Consider the following 17,844-nt stretch of genomic DNA (forward strand, 5'->3'; position numbering starts at 1 on the left):
TTCCCTGCAGGTTTTTAAATAGCCATCTGTTGCGGGTTGCTTTGACTGTGTATTCCTGTCTGTCACAATGTAGTTGGACTGGATGGTCTTAGGAGTTTCTTCCATGCTTCAGTTCAGGATTCATCTCCCTCTTTCCTGTTGCATTCAATTCCCTTACTTCAGTTTTTTCTTCTCTCAGTTTTTAGCCTCCAGTTGACAGTGAGCCTCGTTGCTGAGATATTCTGTAGTGATTCCTTACCCCTGTTTTTAAAGATCTGCAGTACTTGAGCTTTAAGCAAACCTCCTGATCTCTTCCATAAGAGGTTGGGTTATATGTGTTTGCATAAACTGGGATAGTCACTGACTGAGCTATCTTTCTTCAATAGAGCGCCTGACTTACCCTTTCCCTCGGGATTGCTCAGAGGAGAGCCTGAATGGGCCCGGACCCTCCCGGGTGACAACGATTTATCTTGGAGGCAACCGAGAGCGGCCCTTGCAGGTGTATTGTGACATGGAGACCGATGGAGGTGGCTGGATAGTGAGTATTAGTAAGAATACAGTTATAGAGTGGATTGATCACCATAAACACCCTTTTGTATCTGCCACAAAATGTGGCAACCCGAGAGGCTGGACCTTTCAGTTTTAGAAGAGGAAAAAAATCCTGTCCATTACAGACTTCACGTTTCTAATGCACTTTATATCTTAGACTACAGCAACTCCTACTATTCCTCCAACCAGTATGATTTGCTGTAGACCTGAAGATGCTAGATACACTGATTTCAAGTTATTGATCTTCTCATCCATTCAATTATCAACCTACTTGTACAACTGAGGAAGTAGACCTTGGTTAATGAAAGGGTATGCCATTCTGTCCAGAACTTCTCTCCAAAGCAGCCTTGTAGGGCCAGTGCCACCAAGCTGGAGGGAGCATTTGTTTATAACATTGCAGTGCAAAGTCCAAGTTCATTCACTCAGCAAAGAGACCTTCTTACACAAGGCACAAACTCACAACCATGTGCCTTTCCTCCTCCTTAGGTTTTTCAGCGTCGGATGAATGGCGAGACGGACTTCTGGCGTGACTGGCAGGATTATGTCACTGGCTTTGGCAACCTTACTCGAGAATTTTGGCTGGGTGAGTATATGGCTCTGCATGTCTTACTCTTGCACAACAGAATCTTATAATTCACCCACTACACTTGCCGGGGTTAGGGGCACACGATTATGAAAGTGAGAAAATGCTAATTTAATATTGCTATTTTCTCATCTTAGAGAACACCTCTTTAGGAATGGTTAGGTCTGATTGTCTGGTCACTTCCATTAAGTGTTGACTATAGAGTTGTGCTGGCAGACCTAGAGATTCCTAAAGATGTGTTCTCTCTAAGAATCTCTAAGTGCCCCAGTGTGCGTCTGCAAAGAACTCAGGCAGAGGGAAATCTTTTTTTTTTAAAATCCCACTTCTGACAACAATTGCGGAGATGTGGAGGAGTTCCTATTAATTAATTATATTTATATTATATATCCGCTGCCACCAATATAAAGATGTTTTTGTTTAAACGCTGCTACCAATATAACAATGTTTATTTTAAAACGCTGCCACCAAATTATAGAGGTTTTATAATGCTGCCACCAAATGTTAAGGGGATTATCAATTCTTGCCACCACTACTGGAAGATTTAGCCACTGGCTACTTAGAGAGGAGACTTTTAAAGTTTTATGTTTCTTCTTTCTTCTTCTTGTTTATTCTTGCGAATATGTGTATATATGACAGAGACTGAGATGGTTGAAGAACAATAACACGTTTATTGAGGCACAAGCTTAATGGTTACAATAACTTTTCTTCTTCGAGGCACTTTGACTAACAGTTGCAAAGCTATATTGAGATGTTTCAAACTTTAAAATACTACTTCCTCCTTTACTGCTTTAACCTGCAGTCACCCTGTGAATTTCAATCACAGACTATCTGTTCCTTATCTGGAAACAGACTACCTTAAAATAAGTCACCAAACTTATTTTTAAAATGACTCAAGTAAACTCTTGAGTCTCCCTGATCCCCTCAACTGAGAATCAGTTTTCTCTGTGTCTCATAAGAACACAGACTCTAAAATCAACCTTCCCTGTGGTTCTCTGACCACAGACTGAGTTTTCCTCCAAATTCTGCTCTCTCTTCAGCTAAACGCAGTTGGCTCTGCCCCCTTCTCCATGGCAACCACTCATGAGAGCAGAGTAACTGAAATACTGACTCTTTTAAAACACAGTTAAACATGACTTTTAAAATGCAGTTAAACATGACATCTGTAAACTAAAATTCATACTTCTTTACAGAGTCTATGTATAGTCATTTTCCAGTGGAAATCATATTAGAGCTCTGTTTTTTAAAATGTGGAATTCAACCCCAAAGAGTCCGCTTAGTTCAATGTTGAGGTCCCGAAAAAATTTGGCAACAATAAAAAATATTGAACATCACCTAGTGGCTGTTTTAGACATTTGCACAAATCTGATTCTGCAGAAGATGATTCAACTGTACTCCACAGCAAGGAAAATCAACCTGTTTAGCAAGCCTTGCAAGTGCTGATTTATTATCAGTACATGCTTGGTTTTTGTAATGTTTTATATACCTATTGCAAAATATAAAAAAATTATCAGTCCAAAAGGGGTCCTGAGTGAAAAACTTTAAGACTCCCTGCATAGAAGACCTAGAGATTCTTAGAGATAACCTTCTTATCAAAACAGCAAAAGTCAAACTGGGAATTGGAAAGGCAACAAAGAGATTTCCCATTCCATTTCCATTTCTCCTAAGAAGAGCATCAAAACGGGCAGTCTGGCCTTCTAGACATGCAGGGTGTGAAAAGCTGGGAGTCATTTTGTTCTTCTGCTTGCTCCTAGGGAACACTGCTTTGCACCAGCTGACGTCCTCAGGGGACTATGAGCTGCGAGTGGACCTTCGTGCCGGGAATGAATCTGTGTATGCCAACTACCAGAGTTTCCGCGTCGATTCCCCTGCTGACTATTACCGCCTCCACCTGGGAAGTTACAGTGGCACGGCTGGTGAGTGTTGGGCTAGACAGGCATCTGACTGTGGCTGAAGGACTGTTGTTAGCCCTGCCTTGAACAAAACCTTTGGATTAATGGGATATAGTCTGTTGTTTCCAAACGCCGGTTGAGATCTTTTGGCACGGCACCCAGTGTGCCCATCACCACCGGGACCACCTGTACTGGTTTCTGCCAGAGTCTATTATTATTATTATTATTATTATTATTATTATTATTATTATTATTATTATTATTATTAAGCACACCTGACAGATGGCCATCCATTCTCTGCTGGCAAACCTCCAGAGAAGGAGACTCCACCACAATCCCAGGAAACCTATTCCACTGTCAAACAGCTTTTACCATCAGGAAGTTCTTCCTAATGTTTAGGAAGAATCTCTTTTATGCAGTTTGGATGCATTGCTCCAAGTCTTAAGTCCTTGGAACAACAGAAAAAATGCTTGCCCCCTCCAAAATATGACATACTTTCAGATATTTAAACATGGCTATCATATCCCTTCTCAGCTTTCTGTTCTCCAAGTTAAAAATACCCAGCTCCCTAAGCCACTCCTCATAGGGTTTGATTTACAGAACTTTGACCATTTTGGTTGCCCTTCTTTGGACACGTTCCAGTGTGTCCACATCTTTCTTGATTTGTGAGTCCCAGAACCGGGTGTATTATTCCAGGTGAGGTCTGGCCAATGCAGAATAGAGTAATAGCCTTCTCTTCTTTAGGCTAAACATATCCAGCTCCCTAAGCTGCTTGGATTCTGTTTTAGCTGGGAATAACTAACCAGCAGGATGGTCAACCTGAACGTGTTTGTCCCTTTCAGAGAATTCAAGGGTGAAAGGGGAACCAAGGTGAGATTCCTTCCTGTTTTTCATTATCACTCCCTTTCTTCTTCCACAGGCGATGCATTCAGCTATCACTCAGGCAGCGTCTTCTCCACCCGAGATCGGGACCCCAACCGGCTCATCATATCCTGTGCCGTCTCATACCGGGGAGCCTGGTGGTACCGCAACTGCCACTACGCCAACCTCAACGGGCTCTACGCAAACAACCGCGACCACCAGGTACCACCATACACACGTGTTAAGTATTGTAGATGATGTTAAATAGAAGCTCTTACGTCCACCTGTGAACCAAAGTCACCCTACAGGGTAATGATGTGCCACTCAGCTTTGTAAAACAATTAACAGGAACTTTACTGACTTCAAAATGATCAAACTGAGCAAAAATATTTACAATAGTCTCTCTGATTGCCTTCAGAGAATAGTGGGAATAAAGTCCATAAAATTGTCTCAGTGCCTTAAAAATAACAGGGCCGCTGAGAGCCGGCAACCATCTTCTCTCCTGACTGTTTCCAGTCAGCATACACACACTCACTTTGAAGAAAAACCTGCTCAAAACTGTTCCCCAGTAGCAGAAATAATGACCAATCAGATTCTCAGTTTCTTACACTTACTTTTCCTGTTAACCTATCCATAATGGTGTCTTTACAAACCTCAACAACAACAACAACAACAATAACAACACACACACAAATATGAGGATAGGAAGAAGAGAAAGGGCAGGAGATCATGAAAGGGCTTTTTAAAAGGATGCATAGAGTTGGAAGAGATCCCAAGAGCTATCCAATCTAACCTCCTGCTATGCAGAAATGTACAAACAAATTGCTCCTGACAAATGGCCAGCTATCCTCTATTTAAAAACCTCCAGGAAAGAAGACTCCACCACACACCCAGGCAGTGTATTCCACTGTCAAATAGATTTAATGTTTCAGACAGCAGTTCTGCTTTTTATGATATTTATCAGCTTTCCCCGTGTCCATCATCCCCTGGTGGCACTGCCGGCCTTTGTGCTGGCAGGACTGCTGACTGAAAGGTTGGTGGTTTGAATCCAGGAAGCGGGGTGAGCTCCCATCTGTCAGTCCTAGCTCCCCATGCAGGGACATGAAAGAAGCTTCCCACAGAATGGTAAAACATCAAACATCTGGGCATTCCCTGGGCAGTGTCCTTGCAATTCTCTCACACCAGAAGCGACTTGTAGCTTCCCAAGTTGCTCCTGACATGAAAAAGAAATCCCCAACCAACATGAGCATTGTTGTATTGGGCATAGTGTTGTGAATTTGTCCTAATTCTGGTTCAAAGAAAGTAACTAATCAATGTTTCTAACCTATTCCACTGCAGTTGTAAGCCTGAGGGGGCTATTTTCAAAACTGGGAGTAAGTTGTAATAGAAAAGGAACATTGAAAAAACATGGCAGTGTTGCCTTCCATGACCCATAGAGGATACAAGTCCAATTTGATTCTACATCAAAATTCTCCCTCAGTATTGAACTATAGGAAGCAAAGTGTGGAATATCGGTCTCCATACACCGAGGACAGCTATATCCCCTGGAAAATGGATATCCATGATGTAAGGTTTGTGATAAAGCAGCAATTTGAACTTAGGTCTTCTACTTCCAAGTCTAGCATTGTACCAACTCTCTTAGAGCCATGCTTAGTGTACACATGATTTCCAGGACACAGTGGGAAAGAAATATTAGAGCAATGAATGCGAACCATTTGCATATTATAACACTTGCCAAAAATTAAATTTGCATATTGCAGAAATTTGCATAATATGCAAAATACACTGTTTGGGAACTGGAATATGGTTGCCCTCCACTGTGGTTGCAGTCAGTTCCAGTGCTTTCTGTGTACACGTGCCTCCCATTTGCTTATAGAGTTAGCAACCCCATGAATTTCATAGGGTTTTTTGAGACAAGGAATCCTCTGAAGTGGGTTTGCCAGTCCTTTCCTCTCAAATACAGCCTACGGTACGTGGCATTCACTGGCAGTCTCCCATCAAAGTACTAACAAGAGCTGGTCCTGCTTAGCTTCTAAGGCCAGATGGGATCTGGTGCCTTTAGTTAGGGCATTTTAGGTCCTTCTGTCCAGGCATATTTGTCCTAGTTAGGTAAAGATTTTCTCTAACATTAAGTCTGGGGGCCGGGCTGTGGTGCAGGCTGGTGAGCAGTCTGCTGCAATAAATCACTCTGACTATGAGTTCGAGGCCAGCCTGTGGCGGGGTGAGCAACCATCAATTAAAAAATAAAAAATAGCCCCTGCTTGTTGATGACCTAGCAACTCGAAAGATAGTTGCATCTATCAAGTAGGAAATAAGGTACCACTTATAAAGTGGGGAGGCAAATTTAACTAATTTACGACGTTGGAATGAGGAAGTGCTGTCACAGTGGATGATGAAGCAGCTGCTCCCCCCTGTGGCCAGAATTGAACATCCCCTCAGGAGAAGGTTAAATTGCCTCTGCGTCTGTCTCTGTCTCGGTTCTATGTGTACATGGGCATTGAATGTTTGCCCTGTGTGTGTATAATGTGATCCGCCCTGAGTCCCCTTCGGGCTGAGAAGGGCGGAATATAAATACTGTAAATAAATAAATAAATAAAATATTTGGGTCCGACTCTGGGGGTTGGTGCTCATTTCTGTTTCTAAACCGAAGAGCCGGCGTTACCTGCTCCAAGGTCATGTGGCCGGCATGACTGCATGAAGCTCGGTTACCTTCCCGTTGGAAGGTACTTTTGATCTACTCACATTTGCATGTGTTCAAACAGCTAGGTTGGCAGAAACTGGGGCTAACAGCGGGAGCTCACCCCATGACCCTTTCGGTCAGCAAGTTCTGCAGCTCAGCGGTTTAACATGCTGTGCCACAAGGGGACCTCTAGTTAAGTCCTGGTTAAGTTGCCCTTAATTAATCTGCTTCTCTTCCTCCTAATTATTGGTGTCCCAGAGCATAAACACTTGTAGTGTCCCAACAACTTGTTTCTCAGCTCCTCTTCTCAGCTTTTCTCTTTCTCATTCCAGGGCATCAACTGGTTTAACTGGAAAGGTTTTGAGTTCTCCATCCCTTTCACCGAGATGAAGCTTCGGCCCCGTGGCTTCCAGCCTTTGCGGCGGGCGTGAGCAAGGAGGCCTGCAAAGGGACTAAGGGGGAGAGCAGAGGAGGAGGAGGGACAAGATCTCGTGACTGCTCCTCTCACGATGGGATCCCTCACACTCTCCCTGAGCTAAAGAAGAAAGCAAGAGCAAAAACAAAGGACAGCAATGAATGGATATTTTCTAAAAGCACCTTGTATTGTTGTTATTGCGATTATTTTTCCTGCCGTGCACCAGCCACAGAATGCCAAGAATACAGAGCATCCAGAAGAGTAGAAGAGAGCAAGGAGGATGGAGCCACAGGATCTCTATACACCTCCCCACTCAGCAACCTTTCTTTCTGGAAAGTCGTTGAAAATTAATAAAGTTGGCCAGGTTCTCAACCAGTCATCTCCAAAATGGACTGACCATTTAACCAGTTGCCACCAATTCTGGTTTCGCCTCTCATTTGACAGTCCTGAGAGGAATACACTTTGATCTTGTGTCCTCTAGTTGTATCCCCTTTTCTGTTCACATTCTCTGCAGATCCATCACCAGAGAGTTGGACAACTTCCAGTACAATCCACCAGCATTGTCAATGGCATTGTTGACTTTGAATTCTGATAGGTCCAAAACAGAAATTGTTTCATGGCTCAATTTGTCTCTCATTTCTCCAATGTAAATCCTTTTACATTCACCCATTTTTCATTATTATCACCAACTCCTCTTCCTCTTCTCCCTCCCACAAGCACAATCCAGAAAAGTAACTTTTGGTTGCAGATCAAAACACCTTTTAATAATAATAGTGGTGATAATGATACATTTTTTATTTTCCCCTCCTGGGAATTTTGTCAGTTCAAGCCATGCTTGCTGCTGCCTTTCCAACCTCCACTCCAGTTGCCATCTAAAGCCCTTGCACCCCAATAGTTATCCTTGCTCTTCGAATAGTTACCTCAAGGCTGGCTGCCTCAAGATACAGTTCTTCTCCTTCCTCTAGGTACTCCTGAGTAATCGCACCGCTTGCGCAGGAAAATTAATAAGATGAGAACTGTCTTAATGTCAGACTCTGGAAGGTCTTGGAGTTAAAATCAAGCTCACCACAATAAATTGCTGGAGACAAGGTTTTTTATTCCTTCTTTCCACAATCCTAAAAAAGACAGTTCTAAAGTTTTCTCGCTCAAACCTCCTGTATATATCAGCCTCAACTCCCATTCGCCCCCTAGTGCGCAAACACTGTGCCCACAGGCTGTTAATTGCAGTTTCAATTTCCCTCATTAAAACAGATGTCTTATTTACACTAACTTCCTCAACTTTTCCCAGCCTCCCTTCTCCCTCCTCCCTTCTTTATGTCAGAGAACCAAAGCAGCCAGTCCCAGGCTGATAAGGCGATCCTGACACCAGGATGGAAATCCCAAAACTAATGAACAGAGTGAGGCACTGAGCAGGAAAAATTGAACTGAAATCAAAATCAAATGGATACAATTAAATTTAAAACAGTCTATTCATATCAAGCAAGGACCAAGCAGAATATCATACACTCCGTTTATTGATAAATACCAGGATTTGTGTGCCCAAGCAGCATCAGAGTGTGATCAAGACAGCAAAAGTTGTTAATGAGAAAAGATATGTATGCTAGGAGAAGGTGCAGCAGTTTACTCTTTTGTCATTTGAAGTCAGTTTGCAGCAATATAGACAGTGAAAAACCCGAAGGCAATAAATTTGAACACATGTTCCCTACCTTCCTGGTATCCTAGGAGCAGTACCTGCACCCAATGGTTGGATATTTCTATCATGAGAGAGTAGAAAGGAGGATTTCATTCCCAGAGGGTAACAAAAATGAATGTTGAAGCAGGTACAGTCCTTACAAATCAAGGGAAGGCTGGATATCGGCACAAGGTGGGTAGGGGAGAGGGAGGAAGAGGCAGGCTGTAAAGTGTTATTGGAGAAGGGGGGGGTAAAGTTTACTTATACAAAGCACTTGGGTGGGAGCTATTTTTAGATCATTGTGAGAAAATGTTTAAAATAAAATTACGTTTTTAAAAAGGATGGAGATAGATGCATGGTTTTCTTTTGGAGTTGCTTCAATGTTGTTTTGAAAATGGTCCTGTGGGGATGCATCTACACCAGTAATTCCCAACCTTTTTATTGACCAGGGACCACTTTGACCAGGAACCACTTTCCAATATTAGTACCAAAGGGGTTACGAATCAGTTTTTAGATCTAAACGAATCGGTTTAGATTCCTTTTGGTTATTTGGGATGCTGATTCAGAAAATTGCATTGGATAGACTACATTAGCTCTAGTTTCTGATACAGAACATATGCCATTCATGGTTGTTGTGTGTTTTCCGGGCTGTATGGCCATGTTCCAGAAGTATTCCCTCCTGACATTTCGCCCACATCTATGCCAGGCATCCTCAGAGGTATGCCATTCAGTAGTTGCCATCTGCATGCCCACAGAAAACCATATTGAATAAGCCTCGGCACTATAAGAGGGTTTCACGAAACCATTCACTCTTGTTGCAGCAGTGTAGTAACAGTGAGACCACTGGCCTTATTTTAGTTCTTGAAGACCCCTGGTGGTCCATGGACCACTGGTTGGGAACCACTGATCTACATCGCTCACTATGGTGAGTTAGTCCCCTCAAACCCCTCCAGTAAGTTAAGTTAGTCACTGGGGTTCTGTGTGCCAAGTTTGGACCAGGTCCATCATCGGTGAAGGTCACAGTTTCTCTGGTTGTGGGTGAGCTTCAACTCCCAGAAAGGAAGGTCAGTTCTCCCTAAACCCCTCCAGTAATCAGATTTTGGTATATCAGGTATGTGTACCAAGTTTGGTCCAGATCCATCGGTGTTTGTGTTCACAGTACTTTCAGGATGCAGGTGAACTACAACTCCCCCAAATTAAGCTGAATTTTCCCCAAAGTCCTCCAGTATTTTTTGCTGGTCATGGGGGCTCTGTGTGCCAAGTTTGGTCCAATTCCATTGTTGGTGGAGTTAAGAGTGCTCACTGATTGCAGGTGAACTATACATCCCAATACCTACAACTTCTATACATCATGGTGAATTCTCCCCAAACCTCTCTAGTATGTTCAGTTGCTTGTCAATTCCTCTGTTTGCTGTGTGCCATAGAAAAGAATAGGAAAGGGTTATGGGAGAGGCAGTGGGCGGGTTCATGCAAATTCCACACCAATGGAGAGAGTAAGAAACACTGAGATGTCTGTGGTGGAGGAAAAACAGACAACCTAGGATGAAATTATCCCCGTATTAAAGCATTCACTTGGGTGGTGGGCAGTATGGTGTTTGTGGAGGACATTGGCAGGGCTCTTTGACATGTTTACGGCGCTCGCTATAACCTGCAATGTCATTGGAGGGAGGGCCATTGGTGTCTCCTGAGTAGTGGGAGCTATAGCTATTTGTCGGAATTGGGAGCCTATTTTGTGTAAGTGGACATCCAAGCCACATACATACATACATATTTTCACTTTTATTATGTGTATACATAGATTATTCATTGCTTTTCTCTCAGACTCCAGAACATCCCACTTAAAGATATGCAACCAACCTGTGGCACCACTACTATATCCAGTCTTTTAAGTGAGATTGCACACAAGGGTTTAGCTATATATGGTGTGTGTTAGGCTTGCTCAAATAATTCGTTTTCCCCGTTTACCGTTATTGATTCGTTATTTTCGTTTGTTTTGAAGCAATATCGAACCTTGGTTGTCCACACGCCTGGATATCGCGGTTTCGAACCGCGATTGGCCGTTTTCCGTTATGGCGCCTTTTTTTTTCGTTTTTAAAAAATGCTTTGGCAAATCATCCAAACTTGTTTAAGTCCACTGGGGCAATCTAGCGTGTTGTTTGCACCTTGTAGCCAATCAGAGAGCACGTTTAACCAGGGGGAGGGGCTGGTAGGACGTCCTGAGCGTGCACACACGCCTCGTGGCTCAGTCGCACTGGGAATTTTGGAGAGGGTGGAAGGGAGATTTTGGTGCAGGCACTGGCAGGCAGGAAAGATTGCTGCGTCACAGCATGGCTGTGTGAAGACCGGGAGAAAAGGTGGGGTGGCTGGCTGAGTTTGGGTGGTGTGTGTTAGTTGGGTCTTTCTTTTTCTTTTGTTTTTGCAAAGGGCTGTCCTGTGGGTGTTTTTTTCCTGGTGCTGCGCCATTTTTCCTCTTGCGGGCGGGGTGGGCTTTCTCCTTTCTTTTTTCCACGCAAAAGTGTTTTTGGAAACAAGGGATCCGAGCCAGGGACGCTTCCTGATAATCCTAAGCCAAGTTTGGGAAAGAGTTGCATATCCCATACTTCCCTGTACAAAATACAACTCCTTTTGGGGAAAGAAGGGGGGGGTGCCTTTGTCCCTTCACCGCTCTCAAACACAAGCGGGGCTGCTTGTGTCTCAGCCGGGGACGCTTCCTGATAATCCTAAGCCAAGTTTGGGAAAGAGTTGCATATCCCATACTTCCCTGTACAAAATACAACTCCTTTTGGGGAAAGAAGGGGGGGTGCCTTTGTCCCTTCACCGCTCTCAAACACAAGCGGGGCTGCTTGTGTCTCAGCCGGGGACGCTTCCTGATAATCCTAAGCCAAGTTTGGGAAAGAGTTGCATATCCCATACTTCCCTGTACAAAATACAACTCCTTTTGGGGAAAGAAGGGGGTGCCTTTGTCCCTTCACCGCTCTCAAACACAAGCGGGGCTGCTTGTGTCTCAGCCGGGGACGCTTCCTGATAATCCTAAGCCAAGTTTGGGAAAGAGTTGCATATCCCATACTTCCCTGTACAAAATACAACTCCTTTTGGGGAAAGAAGAGGGGGTGCCTTTGTCCCTTCACCGCTCTCAAACACAAGCGGGGCTGCTTGTGTCTCAGCCAGGGACGCTTTCTGATAATCCTAAGCCAAGTTTGGGAAAGAGTTGCATATCCCATACTTCCCTGTACAAAATACAACTCCTTTTGGGGAAAGAAGGGGGGGTGCCTTTGTCCCTTCACCGCTCTCAAACACAAGCGGGGCTGCTTGTGTCTCAGCCGGGGACGCTTCCTGATAATCCTAAGCCAAGTTTGGGAAAGAGTTGCATATCCCATACTTCCCTGTACAAAATACAACTCCTTTTGGGGAAAGAAGGGGGTGCCTTTGTCCCTTCACCGCTCTCAAACACAAGCGGGGCTGCTTGTGTCTCAGCCGGGGACGCTTCCTGATAATCCTAAGCCAAGTTTGGGAAAGAGTTGCATATCCCATACTTCCCTGTACAAAATACAACTCCTTTTGGGGAAAGAAGAGGGGGTGCCTTTGTCCCTTCACCGCTCTCAAACACAAGCGGGGCTGCTTGTGTCTCAGCCAGGGACGCTTTCTGATAATCCTAAGCCAAGTTTGGGAAAGAGTTGCATATCCCATACTTCCCTGTACAAAATACAACTCCTTTTGGGGAAAGAAGGGGGGTGCCTTTGTCCCTTCACCGCTCTCAAACACAAGCGGGGCTGCTTGTGTCTCAGCCGGGGACGCTTCCTGATAATCCTAAGCCAAGTTTGGGAAAGAGTTGCATATCCCATACTTCCCTGTACAAAATACAACTCCTTTTGGGGAAAGAAGGGGGTGCCTTTGTCCCTTCACCGCTCTCAAACACAAGCGGGGCTGCTTGTGTCTCAGCCGGGGACGCTTCCTGATAATCCTAAGCCAAGTTTGGGAAAGAGTTGCATATCCCATACTTCCCTGTACAAAATACAACTCCTTTTGGGGAAAGAAGAGGGGGTGCCTTTGTCCCTTCACTGCTCTCAAACACAAGCGGGGCTGCTTGTGTCTCAGCCAGGGACGCTTTCTGATAATCCTAAGCCAAGTTTGGGAAAGAGTTGCATATCCCATACTTCCCTGTACAAAATACAACTCCTTTTGGGGAAAGAAGGGGGGGTGCCTTTGTCCCTTCACCGCTCTCAAACACAAGCGGGGCTGCTTGTGTCTCAGCCGGGGACTACACCAATTTAACAAAGTTTCAGCCACAAAAACAAAGTTTCTGAAGTAGAGCAATGACTTTCACAGTAAAGACAACCCAATTTAACAGGAAATAAGACTTTCAAACCAGGAACAGATTTCTGCAATTATTAAAAAATGGTTTATTATAAAAGCTATGAAAATTTGCCAAAAATCAGAGGATAAGGGAAACGTTCCACATTTTGATGAGCTATCAGTGTTAAATGTGTTCTACCACTGTACCAAGTTTGAAGAAGATCACTCAAAAAATGAGGGCGGGAGAGCCCCCTAAGTCCCCCCCCCCTTCGGGCTGTTTTTGGGCCACCGCGCATGCGCGTCCGCCATTAACGAATTAATTTCGAAAATAACGAATTTTCGTTAATTTCGAAAAATTTTGGGGGCCAAATTCGTTATTAGCAACAAAAACGAAAAAATGCCCCCTCTAGTTTTGAAACGAGTTTAGAATCAAATTTTTCATGGATCGATCAAGCCTAGTGTGTGTGCATGCACATATATTACAAATAGGGGTGTTTGGCCCCAACAAATAAGTGTTCCATTGCTCCTCCCCAAGAAACTTCTGTACAATCTCCAAATTTCTAGCCCTGTGATAACTTGCAATAGATGTTTAACATTTAGAAATACTGGCTGACTATCTCTTCTCTAAATGTTTTAGACTAAAAGTGTTCAGACTTTTTTCAGATTTTGGAATATCTGCACATAGTGGGATGTCTTGGAGTTGGGACTCAGAACTGAGAGGTTGGGTCATACAGTTAAGCTACAGGGGGTCCGTGGTATCTGCTGGGGTTTGGTTCTAAGATATCTCCTGTGGATACTAAAATCCATGGATGCTTAAGTCCCAGTATATAACATGGTAGAGTAAAATGGTGTCCCTTGAATACCATAGTAAAAGCAAGTTTTGCTTTTGAGGAATTTTTGGGCAGTACAGTAGAGTATCACTTATCCAAGCTAAACAGGCCGGCAGAACCTTGGATAAGTGAATATGTTGGATAATGAGGGATTAAGGAAAAGCCTATTAAACATCAAATTAGGTTATGATTTTACAAATTAAGCACCAAAACATTATACAACAAATTATACAGGAAAAGTAGTTCAATACGCAGTAATGTTATGTTGTAATTACTGTATTTACAAATTTAGCACCAAAATATCACGATATATTGAAAACATTGACTACAAAAATGCATTGGATAATCCAGAACCTTGGATAAGCAAGTCTTGGATAAGTGAGACTCTACTGTATTTTAAGTCTGTGGATATGGAGGGGCTATTGAACCTAACAAGTAACCAGTGCAAAGTTTTAGACTACTGATAAGTTTGTACCTTTTGCTCAAAACCTTGGAAGAAAGGGGACAAAACCAAGGGAAGAATTTTCCACACATGGCTTCACGTTTCTTGCTGGTAGTTTCATCTTCAACACTGTCAGCCCCACTTTGGAGCTTTAAGGCAGGGATGAGAGCCAGACCTTTCTACATAGTCATCAAGTGCTCTTCTTTCCTTTTCTAAGGACTTGATCACATACTCTAATCTCTCTCCCCAATCAGTTCAGGGCTTGGGAAATATCATTCTTCCACTTTAGTTCTGAGTGTCTATGCCAGCTGGAAGGTTTTGTAACTTATAGTCCAACAAAATATATTACTCCAGGCCCTGTCTGTTCAATACCACTAGGCTCCAACAGCTCTGCAGGATCTACCTCCTGAGATTCCAGAATTTGAGATTTCTTATGTATTCAGCTCCAAAAGTATTGTCAGGCTACGGGGCCATGTAAACCCTTGTGCCACTGAATCCGTGGGACGGGGATGAGTGTCGTCTGTAAGCCCTAGCTCCTTGCCTTTGGTGGTGCAATGGGTTAATAAACCCTTGTGCTGGCAGGACAGATGACTTATAATAATAATAATAATAATAATAATAATAATAATAATAATAATAATAATAATAATACTTTATTTATACCCCGCCACCATCTCCCTGCGGGGACTCGAGGCGGCTTACATGGGGCAGAGGCCCAAACGACATAAGGACAAAATATAAGCAACATAATACAAATCACAATATAAAAAAGATAAAACAGTAATACAATATATCAATCAAAACAGCAATACAAGGATAAAAAATTGCATTTAAAACACTTGAAGGTTGGGTTACTGACCTGAAGGTTGCCAGTTCGAATCCAACCCGGGGAGAGTACGGATGAGCTCTTTCTATCAGCTCCAGCTCCATGCGGGGACATGAGAGAAGCCTCTCACAAGGATGGTAAAAACATCAAAACATACAGGCATCCCCTGGGCAAGATCCTTGCAGATGGCCAATTCTCTCACACCAGAAGCGACTTGCAGTTTCTCAAGTAACTCCTGACATGAAAAAAAAAGCTCCTTGTCAACCTAGCAATTCGAAAACATGCAAACACAAGTAGATAAATAGGTACCACTTCTGCAGGAAAAGGCAATCTAAGCAATCTGGCTGCATGACATTGCTGGCTCTCTGGCTTGAAAATGGAGAAAGAGCACCTCCCAGAACCAGAAATAAGCACTGCCCCCCAAGCTGGAAATGAAAGAAGAAGCATTTGCCTTTGTCTCTGCGTGTGTATACTGTATATGATTGTAAAGGCATTGAATGTTTGCCTATGTATGTAAATGATGTAATCCGTTCTGAGTCCCTTAGGGGAGAAGGGCAGAATATAAATAAAGTGTATTATTAGTGTATTATTATTAGTAAGGTAAAGGTAAAGGTTTCCCCTGACGTTAAGTCCAGTTGTGTCCGACTCTGGGGGTTGGTGCTCATCTCCATTTCTAAGCCGAAGAGCCGGCATTGTTCATAGACACCTCCAAGGTCATGTGGCCAGCATGACTGCATTGAGCGCCATTACCTTCCCACCGGAGCGGTACCTATTGATCTACTCGCATTTGCATGTTTTCAAACTGCTAGGTTGGCCGAAGCTGGAGCTAACAGCAGGCGCTCACTCCGCTCCCTGGATTTGAACCTGGGACCTTTCGGTCTGCAAGTTCAGCAGCTCAGCGCTTTAACACACTGCGCCACCAGATTTACCAGCCAATATATCTTGTAGGCCAGTCAACAAGTGCCCCTACACTATAGAATGCACTTTGGCACCATTTTAACTGCCACAGTTCAATGCAATAGAATCCTGGGAGTTGTAGTTTTGCAAGGTCTTTAGTCTTCTCTGCCAAAAAGGGCTGGTGCTCTCAACTCAATTCAATTCAACTGCATTTAGCCATAGCAGTTCAAATGTTGTCAAATGGCATTATTCCTACAGTGTAGGTCTCACTTAAAATGTTGTCAAACGGCATTATTCCTGCAGTGTAGATCTCACTTCAAATGTTGTCAAACGGCATTATTCCTGCAGTGTAGATCTCACTTCAAATGTTGTCAATGGCATTATTCCTACAGTGTAGATCTCACCGATGATGCATCTAGAGCTAACTTGTCCAACATAACAAACAAAAGTACTGATGGAGTTTCTTCGGGTTCACCTGGCATGATGTCAGTTGTAGTTAATCCACAACCTTATGCATTTTGTACAATTAAAAAATCAACTTTTTCAAATAACTTGGGCAATGCTGGGTACCCAAGCTAGTAAGATATAATGAAGGAAGGCATGCCAGACGTCGACACAGAACAAACACACTCCAGGCAGTAAGATGTTCTTTCAACTACCGTTTGTTTATTTTGTTGACATACATCTGAATATCACACTCTCTTTGCTTTTAATTTCTAGACAATCATATTGAAAATTTGCCATACAGAATGTACAATCCTTAATATTCTGTCTTTAAATGAATACAGTTTCAAAAACAATGGCAATACAGTAAGAACCTGTTTTCATGGTGGACATATTCCCAACCAGACAATGGTTACATGAAACCACAATTATGACTGAATGCAATTCAATTAACTCACTTCACAGTGTGTAAGTCACACAAATATAATAAGAAGTGAAGGCTTTCATGGCTGGAATCACTGGGTTGCTGTGAGTTTTCTGGGCTGTATGGCCATGTTCCAGAAGCATTCTTTCCTAATGTTTCACCCACTTCTATGGCAGGCTTCCTCAGAGGTTGGGAAGGCTGTTGGAAACTACACAAGTGGGGTTTATATAGCTGTGGAATGTCCAGGCTGGACCACTCTAACAACCATCATGTCAGATTACACAGAGAAGCCACTGTAATCCACAAGCATGTGAACAATTGCAACAGAAAGGAAGAAACCATGAAAATGAACAAAATCTGGCAACCAGTATTAAAAAAAACCCTCTAAAATCAGTACAGTAAATAAAGAACAACACTCAGAAAACAGGGGAATTACAAGCATGAAACATTCAGGGCCAGCTAACAACTCCTAACAGAGGATCCCCCAGGCAGGAAGCAGCCAGGCTTTGAATCTGCAAGGCTATTCAATGCTAATCAAGCTGGGCAATTGCAACATTCACACTTGCCTCAAACAGACAAGAGTTCTTTCTCCCACCCTGGACATTATTCCACAGATATATAAACCCCACTTGCCTAGTTTCCAACAGACCACACAACTTCTGAGGATGCTTGACACAGATGTGGGTGAATCATCAGGAGAGAATGCTTCTGGAACATAGCCATACAGCCCGGAAAACTCACAGCAACCCAATAATAAGAAACCTCTGAGTCTAGGTGAAATAAGCAATAAATCATATATTTTAAAGATACAAATAAAAGGTTTTCATGAAATAAGTTGTATCTTTACACAATGTATGTGTCATGATTTGACATCCAACTTAATTACTATCTCACAAAATGATGCATATCTGAAAACTATGTCACCAATATGAAATGTCTAGAAAGATCATCTCTAAATTCGTAACGAGGACATTTTTAATCAAATCCACGAACAATCAAATCCACAAAAGTCAAAACGGCAAATATGAAGGAATGACTGTACTATTAAATTGCATACAAA

General features: G+C 43.1%; 1 protein-coding gene across 9 annotated transcripts in view; it reads left to right on the plus strand.

Annotated features, from left to right (window-relative positions):
- The window catches only part of tnxb (tenascin XB), a 155,015-nt gene extending 146,045 nt beyond the window's left edge, over positions 1 to 8,970 (plus strand). For all 9 annotated transcript variants that reach the window (XM_062973574.1, XM_062973569.1, XM_062973565.1 and 6 more), the window contains 5 exons: positions 366 to 517; positions 1,015 to 1,111; positions 2,863 to 3,024; positions 3,920 to 4,083; positions 6,874 to 8,970. In XM_062973574.1, the coding sequence (XP_062829644.1) occupies positions 366 to 517; positions 1,015 to 1,111; positions 2,863 to 3,024; positions 3,920 to 4,083; positions 6,874 to 6,972 (674 nt within the window). In that variant the 3' untranslated portion in view covers positions 6,973 to 8,970. The remainder of the gene's footprint in view (positions 1 to 365; positions 518 to 1,014; positions 1,112 to 2,862; positions 3,025 to 3,919; positions 4,084 to 6,873) is intronic.
- Positions 8,971 to 17,844: the final 8,874 nt, after the last annotated feature.

This window comes from Anolis carolinensis, chromosome 2 (genome assembly GCF_035594765.1).
Source record: "Anolis carolinensis isolate JA03-04 chromosome 2, rAnoCar3.1.pri, whole genome shotgun sequence".
NCBI classification, from domain to species: domain Eukaryota; kingdom Metazoa; phylum Chordata; class Lepidosauria; order Squamata; family Dactyloidae; genus Anolis; species Anolis carolinensis.